A 14630-nucleotide genomic window follows, 5' to 3' on the forward strand; every position below is an offset into this window, starting at 1 on the left:
TTCTTCATACCCACCTGTTGAGGGGAGGGGCTCAGAACAATATGGAAGGGGTCTGGAGGAAGGAGAGTGTGTGGTATGGTAGGGGGAAGTGACCAGTCCTTCCTCCCAGGGGAGAGTGAAGCAGAGGAGGGATCCCTTGGCTCCAGCACAGCACTCCTCCCCGCCCCCCTCCTTCCCATATCCTTGCGCAATCTGGAGCCACAAGCAGAAGTGTGTGAGACGTCGCCGGGGGTAATTGCAGGTTAGATGGAACAATCTGAGGAATTAAAATCATATTTTCATTGCACCATAAAAACATGCAAGGGCGGCGAGGAGGCCCCGGGCCAGGTGGAGAGCATCTGGCCTGTGGCACTCAGGCTCCGCCTCACCTTCTCTGGAAGGAGGGGGGTGGGGGGGAGAGTAGGATTGGCCCCAGTGAGGAGGGGGCTGACCACACAGTCATCCTACGGGGCAGAAGGGATACCCAGGACAGACGCATCCTGTCATGCTTCTGCTCCTGACGCTGGCCCTGGTTTTAGCACAGGGTCCTGGAGCCCCAGAGGGAAAAGCAGGGAAGTTGTCCCCTCATGTATCTGCCCTGGTTCCGCAGGTACCTGAGTGGGGCTCTGGGTCTATCCCCTGCCAGAGTAGTGGGGGCCCTTTAGAGTCCCCTGAAACCATTCCAGCTCTGCATCCAGCCTTAATGGTGGCCCAAGTAGTGACAATCCTTAGACTCCTTGAGTCAGACTTTGCCCCACAGCCCTCCATGCTTAGAGGCTGTGCCAGATCCCTGCCTGCCATTTCCAAGGAGAACATAATCACCTGTGCAGAGGGGCCAGTGGACCTGGAGCCATCTGGGATGCTGTGAATGCTTTGGCTCCTGCTAGAGGGGGACTCAGGCTATGAAGGCAGATGTGCAAGGCTGTTCTGGGGGGAGTGTTCAAGAGAACCACACAGAAGGACTATGAGGACGTGGATTCATGGAGGTGCTCAGGCTGCCAGCGATGGGTACTCTTGGCTGCCTGGGTAGGTAGGGAGGTAAAGGGCTCTCACCCCAGACAGCTGCTTGGGGGTCCTAGGACATCATGCATCCAGCATCATTTCCACCATCCCCAAACACCCAGACTGTTTCTAGCTGCTTGTCTGCCTGTACCAGGGGCTGCTCCCAGGGCTGGGGAATTCATGGACCACTTCCCTCCTTGGCTGGGCCTCCTAAGGTCTTCTATAGCAGGAGGTGTTGGCTGACCTCTTTGCCTCCAAGGCAGATAAACGCTTCAGCCTAGAGGTGAACTCTCCCTGCAGGATCCCAACCACCAGGGTGCACCACCAGCCATGCATTAAATGGGACACGGCTGATCTGGCTCTGCACTTGTCAGAAGGACCTGGCCCACCCGAGCACTTGGTGTCTTAATTGGCTGTCTGAGAGCTCCTGCACACGCTTCGCACTGTGAGCCAGGCTCCTTGGGCCCATTAAGGTGCAAACACATTCCTTTGTTTGCTGACAAGCAGGGTCCCATCCAGGGCTCCTGGGCCGGCAGACTAAGTGATGTTTTCTTAAGGAAGACACGAGATTAGCTGCTGCTAAAGCCTCCGCACAATGCTGGGCCCTGCCCGCCACTGTCAGGGCTGTCTCTCCCCACAGTGACTGACAGGCGCTCTCTCAGCCCATCAAGCTTCAATGCACAGGATTAGTCAAAGCCTAACCGACAAGCTGACTTGGAGGGCCACAATGGAATGAGGTGACTGACGTGTGGGGGACAGAAAGCCTCAAACAACTCTGCCAACTCCTGTGCTCCAGCCACCTGTCCCACTCCCAATGCCTGCTGGGAACTAGGCCATCTTCCTTGCTTCAAGGTGCACAAGGAAACCTCAGGGGTGACCCAGGCAGAGGGGTCCTAGGAGGAACACCCTCCCCACCCCCCCCTGCCCAAGTAAGGTCTTCAGGCCTGTGGCCAGGCCGCTGCTGGAAGGGGATGATGGTAGACGAGGCATGGTGCTGTGCCTGGGGCCACACAAGTCAGGGTCTGCACCCCCTGACTCGCTGCTGGGAACCTGGGCTCAGTGTGGGTAATCTGATTGTGGGCTTCCCTTCCCCTTGACAAAGGAGGCTGGTGGGCTAGCCAGGCCCGCCCCACCCAGGCAATCTTGAAGGTATACCAGACACCATAAGCAGGACAAGCTTTAGAAAACCTCCCTCTTTATTTGCACTCCCCAAACGCCAAGAGGCTCAGACATGGGCAGCCCACACAGTGGGTTTCTGCGCAGGCCATCATCATCTGGCGCTGGGAGACCTGGAGGGTCCAGGCAGAAGAGAGGTCAGGGGTAGAGAGGTGAGACTGAAGCCATCCCTGCAGGGCACAGACCATCTGAGCAGACACACATCCCACGTGACCATCTTCGAGGCCTTCCAGTCCTGCCAGGGAAGGGTGGGGTGAGTGCAGGCCACAGCTTATGTTTGCCTTCCCACATCTCCCACAACCACACAAGGGACCCTCAAGAGATAGAGACAAGCCCCACTCATGTGGATGTGTCCCAGGAGTGCTGCAGTGTTACAGAATCATTTTGAAATGATAAACATTTGAAGAGGCCTCTTAACAAAATAGCCTTGTGGGGTATAACAGGTGCGTGTGTGTGCGTGCATGTGTGTGCATGCGTGTGTGTGTGCGCGTGCATGTGTGTGTGTGCGTGTGTGTGTGCGTGCATGCGTGTGTGTGCGTGCATGCATGCGTGTGCGTGTGTGTGTGCGTGCATGCATGTGTGTGTGTGCGTGCATGTGTGTGCGTGCATGTGTGTGTGCATGTGTGTGTGCATGTGTGTGTGTGCGTGTGTGTGTGCGTGCATGCGTGTGTGTGTGTGTGTGTGTGTTGCTATTAGGGCTTGAATTCAGGGATTGGAGTTCTTGCTTGGCTTTTTCCCCTTGTAGCTTATGTTCCACACTTGAGCCAAGCTTCTACTTTCCTGATAACACTCTAACAACATTTCAGGGTGCCCTCTGTGTGTCTGTATCAAAGGCTCGGGGGCGGGGGGGGGACGGCACAGTGGAGCTGATGCCAAAATACCTAAACCTAGGTGCTGGCAGAGGTTCCTGGCCTAGTTCTGCAGGCCACTGGACCCCCATCTGCTGCTCAGACCCTCAAACCCCACACTTCCAATAGTCTCTACTTAGCCCCAGAGGAGAGAGGTGACCCAAAGAGCTCCAACCCCAGAAGAGCTGACAGCTATGGAGGAATGTCCCCCAGCAGAGCAGCCTGGATGGTGTGGACAAAAGATCCAGAGGATGGTGTCAGGTGTGAGAGGTGACAAGGCTCTGGCCACATTCAGGCCTCTGGCAGGAGAGCAAGGCCCTCACTAATCTCTTCTTCCTTGAGAGCACTCTCTGGCTGCCCCAGCAGCCCAGATCTGCAGAGCTGTAGTAGAAGCAGATGGTAGGTGGCAGCTGGCTGTGCATGAGGCAGCATCTCCACCTTCTGGGCAAGATGGAAACCAGCCCCTGCTGGTGTACCCACTGGAGGAGGGAGTGGAGGAGACCAGCTCCTCAGGAGCCCATAGGGAGCAGTGACCTAGGAAAGCCCAGGGGACACCATGCTGTAAGCCCTGGCCTCTCCTGCATATGGGGGGACAGCAATGGCTGTACCTCTCAGAGGGTGGGTTTCTTTCTTTTTTTTTGGGTCCGGTCATGGGGCCTGAACTCTGGGCCTGGGCACTGTCCCTCAGCTCTTCAGCTCAAGGCTAGCACTCTACCACTTGAGCCACAGCGCCACTTCCGGCTTTTTTCTTTTTTCTTCTGTGGTGCTGAGGAATCGAACCCAGGGCCTCAGGCATGCAAGGCAAGCGCTCTACCACTGAGCCACTTTCCCAGCCCCAAGAGGGTGGGTTTCTTGATGGCCTCCTCTCCTGGCTTTGCTTCTGGGTTACAATGGCCTAGGCACAAGTGGCAGATCTCACCAAAAGGCGGCACAGCAGGTAAAGTCTTACCTTGTACCTGGCACCAAGCCCATTGTGATGGCTCCCCAATCCCTAGCCACGCATCTCACCTTGAAACCTGCGTACCTGGATTGGGTGAGAGGAGCGTGTCTGGTGGGGGGGGAGCTCACCGTGTGTCCTCGCCTGGCAGGGATGGTGGCTTAGCCTCAGCAGCCAGTCACAGTGGGGTCCAAGCCTGAGCGCTTGGTGATGTGCAGCTTGACCACTTCCTCAGCGCAGGTGGGGTGGATACCCACTGTCCGCATCACCTGCGCACGGGAGGCTCCACACCTGTGCACGCAGGGTGGAGGAGGCCAGGACTCAGTACAGGAAGCTGAGTCTGTTACACTCTGCCCCTGGCGAGGCCTTGCAAGCCACAGGGTCTCCCTTCCTCCCTTCCTTCTGCTCCAGCCAGCAGCCACACACCTGCACTTATGCCACACCTTTCCATCTGCCTCCTAACAAGTGCCCAGTACCCACAGGGCCAGAGGATAACTGCCTTGGGCCCACCACCCCTCCAGCCTCTCTGGCCTCCTGCCTCTCTCCTCCTACCACAGTCCCAGCTGGGTGCCTGCCTCACTGTGTCAAGGAGAGGCTGGAGTTGCCCACCCAGGTGAGGGGGAGAATACTTCTTTTTTGGGCAAAGGGCATTCTGGGGATTGAACTTAGGCTCTCACATTTGTTAGGTCAGTGCTCTACTACTGGAGACATGTCTCTGGCCCCTTTTTGTATTGGTCTTATGTCATTATTTATTCACTTATTTGTGTCAGTAGTGGGGTTTGAACTCAATGACTTAACTCTTGCTTGGCTTTTCCACTCAAGGCTGGAGCCACACCTCTACTTCCAGCTTTTTGCTGGTTAAGTGGACATAGTCTTTCAGATTTGTCTTTCCAGGCTGGCTTAGTTCCTCAGATCTCAGCCTCCTGAGATCCTGGCTTACAGCCACCAGCCAGTGTTGGTTATTTTAACAGCAGGGTCTTGCTTTATGCAGGGCTGGCCTGGCTTGTGATTCCTATTTGTGGTTTCCTAAGTCACTGGGGATGCAGGCCACTGCATCCAGCCATTGATTGAGATGGAATCTCTCAAACTTCTTTTTGCCCAAGCTAGCTTGGAATTGTAATCCCCTGGTCTCTGCTTCCCATGAAGCTAGAATTATAGGCTTGAGCCACTGTGCCCAGCTAAGAGCCTATTTGTTACCACTTCTATTCGCACCTGCCTAGACTCACATCCTGTCTCAAGCACCAGACAGAGACATGGTTGCTCTGTGGGTGGCCATGCCTTGACATTCTGCCTGCACAGTAAGGACATGAAGGAGTGGCAGGAGGGGGACCTAGTTTGGCCCTATAGCTGGCCCTAAAAGGAGAATTCCTCAGCCCACTTTGTGGCCTTCTAAGACCTGGCCCCACTCAGGCTTTCTAGCCTAGTGGCCCGAGGTCTAGAGACAGGGATGCTGTGGGTGGGTATGGCAACCTCTAGAGTAGCTAGGAGTACAGGCGTATTACAGGCACGAGCTGATTCTTATTTTTATTTTGTGTAAACTGCCAATGGTCTATATTTCTTTCTTTCTGGTTGTTTACAGATATTGAGTTGTAAGAGCTCTTTGCATATTAAGGAAATCAGCCCTTTGCAGTTACATTATAAAAGGAGGCTACCACAACTTAAGGGGCTTTCTAGAAATTATTCCAGAAACTGAGTATTGATCTGAGTAGCAGCATTTGCATGGCAGAGTACATGGATGGCAACAGGTCATGTGGGCCAGGGCTGTTCCTGCCTCCTGCCAGCCCCAGAAACCCCCTAGATCAAAGGTTCAGTGGGAGCCAGGCACTAGTAGCTCATGCCTGTAATCCTAGCTACTCAGGAGACTGAGATCTGAGGATCATGGTTCAAAGCCAGCCCCGGCAGGAAAGTCTGTGAGAATCTTCTTTTTTTTGTTGTTGTTGTTGTTGTTGTGGGGCCTGAACTCTGGGGCCTGGCCAGGCTATCCCTCAGCTCTTCAGCTTAAGGCTAGCACTCTGCCACTTGAGCCACAGTGCCACTTCGGTTTTTTCTGCTTATGTGGTGCTGAGGAATTGAACCTGGGACCTCATGCATGCAAGGCAAGCCCTCTACCACTGAGCCACCTTCCCAGGCCCCTGTGAGACTCTTATCTCCAATTCACCACCAGAAAACCAGAAGTGGCGCTGTGGCTCAAGTGGTAGAGCACTTGCCTTGAGCTGAAGAGCTGAGGGACAGCACCCAGGCTGAGTTCAAATCCCACAACTGACCAAAAAAAAAAAAAAAAAAAGGTTGCGTGGGCCAGATGTTAAAGGTCACCCACAGCCATTCTCCTTGCACCCATGACCTCCACCCCATTGCCCATCAGTGCTCTCAACGAAGACTGCAGCCCAATTGGGTTCTTGACTGAACTCCCAAATGGCAGCTCTACCAGACAACGCTGCAGCTTAGGGACCACATGGTCCAAGGACATGAGCCCATCTGCACCCAGCCCTCTCTGTCATCTTCGGAGGCCCATCTCCCAGGAGAACTTGATCCCCACAACCCAGCCATCACCCTGGTGTGTATGAGCAGGCTAGGTGGGCCATGGTGGACCTGAGGGTCACTGCCCTGTGAAAGGGGTGGTCTTAGCCAAGAACCCAGGCCACATATGGGGGAGGGTGGGCTCCATAGTCTGTTCTAGACCCTCCATTTTGTCTAAAGAGCCCCTCAATATATCTGTGCCCCAGTCATCTTTCTGCTCTTTTCTATCCTGGACCTTTACCCCCAAGGACAACTCTTAGCCACACTATATACATGTGACCCCAGCTGTGTACACATCCTCTTTCTCTTTTCCTTTCTCTGATTTTTTTTTTGGGGGGGGTCCGGTCGTGGGGCCTGAACTCTGGGCCTGGGCGCTGTCCCTCAGCTCTTCAGCTCAAGGCTAGCGCTCTACCACTTGAGCTACAGCTCCACTTCTGGCTTTTTTTCTTTTTGCTTATGTGGTGCTGAGGAATCGAACCCAGGGCCTCATGCATGCAAGGCAAGCGCTCTACCACTGAGCCACCTTCCCAGCCCCTCTTTTCCTTTCTCTATGTCTGCTCACTTCTGCTTCATCTTCAGGTAGCTGGTCCCTTCCTGGCTCTTCTGTCCCCAAGTCCCTAGGCCTTGCTGCCTTTTGGAGAGGGATACATGATGTGAACCATCTCTTCAGGCTTTGGCATTCCAAAAACACAGCTAAAAGGCTAAGGCTATAGCTCAGTGACAGAGTAGTGTGCTTAGATCCTGTCAGGCCCAGGGTTTGATCCCCAGCATTGTGTGTACATGTGAGGATGTGCATGTGCGCACACACACACACACACACACACACACATATACTCTCTCTCTTTCCCTCTCTTTCCCTCTTTCTCCCTCCTTTCCTATCCAAAACAAAACACAAAACCCTGTCTGAGGGCTGGGAAGGTGGATCAGTGGTAGAGTGCTTGCCTCACATGCATGAGGCCCTGGGTTCAATTCCTCAGCACCACATAAGCAGAAAAAGCTAGAAGTGGCACTGTGGCTCAAGTGGTAGAGCCCTTGCCTTGAGCTGAAGAGCTGAGGGACAGTGCCCAGACCCACGACTGACCAAAAAAACCAAAAAACAAACAAACAAAAAAACCCCTCACCAACATTCAGTCTTAGTTCAAGACCCAGACAACGGTCCATAGTCCATGCCCCAGAAGACAGGCAGCTAACTCTGTCCTGGCACACTCTGTCCTGGCACACTCTGGACCTGGACCTTGCTTAGAACATCCTCAGACTTGGCCTAGTGAGGGCCCAGCCCTGCTTGTCTTGACCATCGAGGACCAAGCAGAGTCCCAGAACCATAGCAGACATGCTGTATGGCTCTGGAGAAAGCTGCCTGTCTCCACCAAGCCTACCAGGTCTGGAGGGAGCCTGAAGAATTCCTGCTGTGAACACACGTAAGGCCACATGACAGCAACGTGAAACCCTGGCCTTCCACTGTGCTGTCCCGGAGCATCGCTTACCAGCCCACATTCCTGCAGACTTACTTGATCCCCAGAGCGAATCCTTGAGTAACTTCGCCTGCGTTGGGGCCAAGGAAGTGCAGGCCCAGCACCAGCTGTGGGGGCTTCCGCAGGCACACCATCTGAAAGCCACAATGTCTCAGCCAATGGCAGGGGGTGGGGCGAGGTGGGGGGAGTTGTAGGGGTATGGGGGAAACCCAGCTATGCTTCATTTCTGCAGCCCTGGGTTTGAGGCATGAGTGGCCCTTAGATGTTTGTGCTGATCTTTGGGAGAAAAGTTCCACAGAATTCCCCCAAACCACTGCTGGCTCTTTCCCTCCCACTCCCTGGACCCCAGCCCCAGGTCCCCATGGACACTGACCTTTATGTAGCAGTGGGATGCATCTCGTTCTGCCACAGTGTACTCCAGTGGTTTATAGAATGCATGGTAAACCTGGGTGATGACAAAATACCCATTCTAGGCACTGGCAGCCATACCAGCAAAGCCAGTCTTGTAGGCATCCCATGGCTCCAATAGGAAGGGCACAGGGAGGGGAGAGGTTTTCAAAGATCTAGAGCCACCCAATTGGCGTGGAGTGAGAACACAGCTCAGCTGGCTGCAGAGAGCACCTCCCTCTACAATGGCATAGGTGGACCTTGCCTGGAGCCTTATAGGTTACAGAGAGACCCTCTGTAACTACGGCAGCAGAATGGGCTCAGGCTGCTTAAAGGCCACCCACAAAGATGCTTCACAGAGCCCATGGCTTAGGCACGTGGGGGCAGACATAGATATCATGCTGCACGCAGCATATCTGTGGATGTCCATCCTGGGGTGAGAATGGACTGATAGGTGACTATCTATCCTCCTCCTGGAGAGCCTGACACAGGCTTGGCCTTCATTTTAGGGAGGTGGGGGGCAGAGCAGGCCCTGGCCACACTGGAGCTGTTGGACAAGCGCTTTCAGCACCCACAAAAGGTCTCGACAGCACGTTTGGGGCTGCGGCTGGGTAAAAAATGAGTGGGGGCCTCACATGTGCTGCACAGCCATTATTAATTAATAGGGCTGCAGAGAATATTGTTCTAAGCAAGACAGAACTGGAAAGAAAACAAACAATGGGCATTTGGCCATTCAACATCGTGAAACATAAAACAACATTATAAAATGCCATGAACATATGGCTCAGTATACTTCTGATGAATCAAACAAAAATAGCAAATAAAGTGCTTGGGGGAGGTGAGCCTGTCAGGCCTGTCCCAGCGACAGAGGGACTTGGGGTGCCAGGGAAGGGCAGGCCCTGTAGCCCAGTGACATGGTCCCAAATGGAAAAGACCTCACCATCCAGGGCACATGGGGTCAGGCTTCCCCCACTGCCTGCAAGCTGTTACAGCAAGAGGCTGAAACTTCACTGGAGCCTTCCGACTTCCCCGGCTGAGCACTTTCAGCCTTCAGACTCAGTGTGAGGACACAACTCAGCTGACTATAGAGACGCCATGGCCTGAGACTCCCTGTGAACTATAGAGGCAGAGTGGCCACCAGGACACCCAAGGCCCACCACAATGATGCGCCTCAGAGCCTATGGCTTGAGCCATGGTACCAGGGCACACTCCGGGCCATCCGGATAAGCTCAGTAGCCACTCTGGAAGCCATGGCCTACAGGCTAGGGCAGACCTCAAAAACTAGCCTTGCAGCTGGGCACTGGTGACTCATGCCTATAGTCCTAGCTTACTCATCTGAGGATCACGGTTCAAAGCCAGCCCAGACTGGAAAGTCTGCGAGACTCTTATCTCTAATTAAATGCCAAAAAAGCCAGAAATGGAGCTGTGGCTCAAGTGGTAGAGCTCTAGCTTTGAGTAGAAAAAGCCCAGGCCCCGAGTTCAAGCTCCACAATTCACAAAAAAAAAAAAAAAAAAAGGCAGCCTTGCCTGATGAAAGTCTCTTTCCTAGTGGTAAATACCTGAGGGGGGGTAAAACCTCCTATCGGGGCCTAGAAGGATAGGAGAATCAAGTAAATGAGAGCCATTCCTGAGGGAGCCCCAAGAAGACTCCCAAGACAGCAGAGTTGTGGGGAGGAGGGCACAGGTCAGCTGGGGCAGGAGGGCAGAGTAGAAGAAAGCAGAAGAGGACAAGGACACTCCAGGCTGAGCTGTGCCCTGCAAGGTTAGGGGAGCCACAGTGGTTCCCAGACCTGGTGTGACAAGCATTTTGGATGCTGGAGTTGCTAACACTGGACCCTGAAACTGCTGGGGATTCCAGGAGGTGCTTGTGTGTGCCTGCATTGTAACTGGTAATGGCGCTGGAGAATACTGAGCTGTGGGGTTTTCCATAGTCACACAATATGGGCAGCAAGCAGCTGAGGGGCAGGGGCTCAAGAGTAATGCCAAAGCGGTCAGAACCCTCACTTTTCTTCCAGTATTATGGATTGAACTCAGGGCCTTATGTTTGCTAGGCAAACACTCTACTATGTGAGCTATGTCCCCCAAACCAGAAGGCTTTGATTCTGGAGCTTCCCTCCACTATTCTAGCTCCCCTCTGTTCCCATTGCACCCTGGCCATCATTATAGACCCTATCCTAGGGCCCACCAAGTCAGGGGCCTGGGAAGCAGGAATGACAACACCTCCATACACAGGGCACTCACCCAGAGAGGAGCCACCATGGGAGTGAGGGCTACACATCGTCAGAGGTGATAGCAGTACCTACCTCAATGTTCTCCTGTCCATGGCAAGCCACAGCCTCCTCCTCCGACAGCCCCACACAGCCATACTCCAACGGAGTGAAGACGGTTGTGGGAACCTGGAAAGCAGATGTTGAATCAGGTATTGAAAAGGTTCCCACCACAAGGTGCCAGTGACTCACACCTGTAATCTTAGCTACTCAGAAGATCTGGGGATTGCAGCAGAAAGCCAACCCAGGCAAGAAAATCTGTGAGACTCTTACCTCCAATTAACTACCAAAAAGCTGGACATGGAGCTGTAGCTCAAAGTGCTAGAGCACCAGCCTTGAGCATAAAAAGCTTAGGAACAGCTCCCAGGCACAGAGTTCAAGCCCTAGGACTGGTCAAAAAAAAAAAAAAAAAAAAAGGTGCCCACTGTGTGACCCAGTGATTTAGCAGGGATCTCAGGCCAGAGCTCTAGCCCTAGTGGCTGGTAGGCCATCAACACAATTGGTGGGTTTCCTCCTTGTTCCTGGGCCATATACTCAGGCAAACACATACAGGTGCCTGCATATGCACACACAAGAATACAAGACTCATCCTGTATCACACACAAGCAGGCTCATGAACATGTGTGTACAAACCACTCACATTCTCAATCCACTGTATGCACACAGGCAGTCTCATGCACAGATATAAACAAAACACAACCAATTGCATGCACACATAGGCAAGCTCATGTGCACATGTGTATAAAAACCCATTCATACCCAGTGTGCATACACGGATGCACACTTCCTTCCCCAAGAAGAACCAGTGCAGCCCTTCCAATCTGGACTTGAGTTCTTTAAAGAATCTATGGTGGAGAACATCTATAATCCCAGTACTCAGGAGGCTGAGGGGGAAGGGCTGCTGTTCCAGGTGAGCCTGGGCTATATAAGAGACCTCTGGGCCAACCTAGATTACATCAACAAAACAAAGACAGAGAGAGAGAGAACTCACATTGCTGTAATCCATCAGGTCTGAAGATTGCCCAAAAAGCCGCTGGGCCAGGAGCTTCCCTGCCATGATGGCTGTGGGTGTCAGCTCGGGCCGCCCCTGATGGACAGAGTTCAAAGTTACATCAGCATCATGTCCAAGGGCGTCTACACAGTCTCCCCCCATGTCATTCTAGTGAGTGGCTCCCTGTTGGAACCCCTCCCCCCCCCACCCCCTGAACACTGTTTGGCAGGGGCTGCCAGCCTTTTGCTGTGGAGCACTGGCTCTCATTGATTTCCTGCCACCATGCTTTGGGGCAATGCCTGGGGTTACCATCCCCATCTCTTGGAAAGAAACAGTCCAACCACTGTCACCCTCACTCATTCAGGGCTTTACTCGGAACCCCTTATCCATGCTGATGACTTCAGAGGGTTGTGCACACCAGAAAGCTCAGAACAATCCTTTCTGTTACCATTAACTAGGATTCAGGTAAAATGGGCCCCAAGTGTGCCGCGTGCTCCTGACATGCACGTCATAGCCCATGACAAATCTTAAATCGGTGTCATTCTGAAGGAGATACCCCTCCTCTGTATCAGGGTGTGCCCTGCCTTTGGGTGTTCCTGCACAGTCAACCTGGGACCAGCTGCCAATCACCTCTGCAGCAGGAAATGCAAATGTTGTTTGGCATTCCAGAAGTGAATGGAGATCTGCGGAGATAAACCAGGGAAAGCAGTGTGCATTCCACCAGGCCTGACTAACTGCGGAAACATCCACATCCACGCAGGCAGCACACAATATCTCATTAAACAATAGCCTCCTACTCCACCCCTGGGGCTCTTCTCAGCCTCTGGTCTGACCACTGGGGCATTATCTCTTTATACTGTTCAGAATGACCTTTCAGACTGTTTGGATTGGGGGAGGAGATTGTTTTTTTGCTTTTCAAGAAATACTGTCTGTATGTGCCACATACTTCTGGCAACACAATTTGAAATGTTATGGTCTCTACCACACTGGCCCAGGTCCTGGAGCCTGGGAACTGCGCTTTGTGTGGCCAAGGATCAACTAGTGGGGGCAAAGCAGGCTTTTTGTGGTTCACAGAGGTACATATGGCACACCTCTGGCAAGAATACCTATGCTGTCTTATGGTGCAGTGGTCCTGAGATTCAGTAGACAGCTCCTCATGGCCAAACCAAGCACAGACAGAGACAAAGCAATGTGCTACCCAGCTAAGTGTTAGGACAGCTGATCCGTGAAGTTATCATTTAGATGGCTTCAATAAGGCCCAGCAGGAGTGGGGCCAGACTGACATCTGACAGCAAGCCCCATCCCACGCAGCTGTCCTTATAGAGCTCCTCTGGGGGAGTGAGGGTGGAAATAGATGTGCAGTGGGAGGGGGGGTGTTCAAAACTGTCACATAAGAACCTCATATTGGCAATGTGGACACCAAAGGTCCTCAGTACCCCACACATTGTTTCCTAGAGCCTAGGGCTTCTACTTAGCTCTTGTTCTTTGGGGACCAGGGACAGCAATGCCCTGGGGGAGAGGGGGAGTCAAGGGGGGGATGGGGGCTGTGCCAGGGCCTAATGCTTGGCATGACTGATGTGCTCCAACCTTTGCACAGCCCCCTTCCTTGGCCTATTTCCACATGGAGCACAAACTTTAGCCCAGTCCAGCAGGAGCTTTGGCAACCTGACAGAGCACACTAAGAGGGACAGTCCTTGTGCATCAGTAACCACAGATGCTGGAGAAGCACAGCTCCAGGATGCCCCACCCAAGCAACTGCTGGATTCAAACACTGGCTCTCACTCCTCTTTAAATGACTCCTTGGCATTTTCCAAAGTGAGCTCCAGGGCAGGGTGGCAGGTACATCATCCTGAGGGCACAGCTACCATCACCAAGCCTGCTCAGCTCTAGATGAGGGGGGGATACTGGCTGGGTCCCCAGAGATCATTCCCCCCAGGCTTCTCCTGACACTTGCCATCTTTGATCTCTACCTGGTGCAACTGTAGACGAGTGTAAAGTTTGTTTCTGCCATGTCCCCTAGTCCCCAGAAAAATATCTAGTATTCAGCAGGTGAAACCTAGGACCTAATCTATATGAACACATTAGGGTGGGTTGAAACTCCTGTCTGCCTGGAACTCAGCACACAATCTCATTTGGAAATAGGATTCTTGCAGACATAATGAGGTCACAGTGGATCAGGATGGACCCTAAATCTGATGAGAGCTAGGCTATAAGAGATAGATAAGGGTACAGTATAACCCTGATGAAGAGACAAGGACTAGAGAGATTACAGCTAGGACCAAGGGGATACCTGGGCCAAAGCAGAAGGAAACTGCAAGCATCTTCCCCAGAGGGTCCTGAGGAAGTAAGGCCCTTCCCTCAGCCTGATTTCAGACTTCTGCTGCTGGATGTGAAAGAATGGATTTCTGTTGTTCTAAGTCATCAGCTTTGGAGTGGCCTAAACTATTTGTTCCTGAAGCTCCAAGACAGAAACACAGACATGGGCACAGTGGACAGGTCTCATCACACAGAGGTGTTGGGACCTGGAGATGCAGGGAGCCCCCTTAGCTTGTTTGACCAAGGGTCAAGGAAGGAGCTACCTTCCTCAAGATACATGAGAAACACATAGGGCAGGCTGACTGCCCAAGGCTGTGGGGATGTGGTGGCACAGTACTGACCCCTTGAGTCTTTTGCTAAGAGTCTGTGAAGGAGAATGATGATGGCTGGATGCTTCCCAAACTGAGCAACAGGGTGTAGAGATTTCAATTAGTAGAGATCAATCAGTTAGTCCCCATTCCAGAGTGGTGGTTAGGAGCAGAGGCCATGTTTCCATGTGTCAGCCTAGCCAGTAGGGGAATGGAAGCTACTTCCAGAGCAGAGGGTGAACTGAGGCAAGGAAGACCAGGCCAGATTGGATTGAATCCAGCCTTCCCTTCTCTCTCAATGGGAACAAGACGGCTCTGAGGCATGTCCAGCAACAGCCCTGGTAAGGTTTAGATAATTATACTTACAGTGTTTTTATTGTTGTTGTTGTTGGCTGGTTATGAGACTTGAACTCAAGGTCTGGGCACCGTT

At 52.9% G+C, this 14630-nt stretch overlaps 1 protein-coding gene across 3 annotated transcripts in view; it reads right to left on the reverse strand.

Annotated features, from left to right (window-relative positions):
- Nucleotides 1-2159: 2159 nt before the first annotated feature.
- Txnrd2 (thioredoxin reductase 2) overlaps nt 2160-14630 on the reverse strand; it is an 80440-nt gene continuing 67969 nt past the window's right edge. For all 3 annotated transcript variants that reach the window (XM_042666218.1, XM_042666217.1, XM_042666216.1), the window contains exons 13-18: nt 11577-11672; nt 10622-10714; nt 8305-8376; nt 7968-8065; nt 4074-4233; nt 2160-2392 (exon numbers count right to left, since the gene is read on the reverse strand). In XM_042666218.1, the coding sequence (XP_042522152.1) occupies nt 4110-4233; nt 7968-8065; nt 8305-8376; nt 10622-10714; nt 11577-11672 (483 nt within the window). In that variant the 3' untranslated portion in view covers nt 2160-2392; nt 4074-4109. The remainder of the gene's footprint in view (nt 2393-4073; nt 4234-7967; nt 8066-8304; nt 8377-10621; nt 10715-11576; nt 11673-14630) is intronic.

This window comes from Dipodomys spectabilis, unplaced genomic scaffold, assembly GCF_019054845.1.
Source record: "Dipodomys spectabilis isolate Male_0828 unplaced genomic scaffold, ASM1905484v1 ptg000363l, whole genome shotgun sequence".
Taxonomy (NCBI): Eukaryota; Metazoa; Chordata; class Mammalia; order Rodentia; family Heteromyidae; genus Dipodomys; species Dipodomys spectabilis.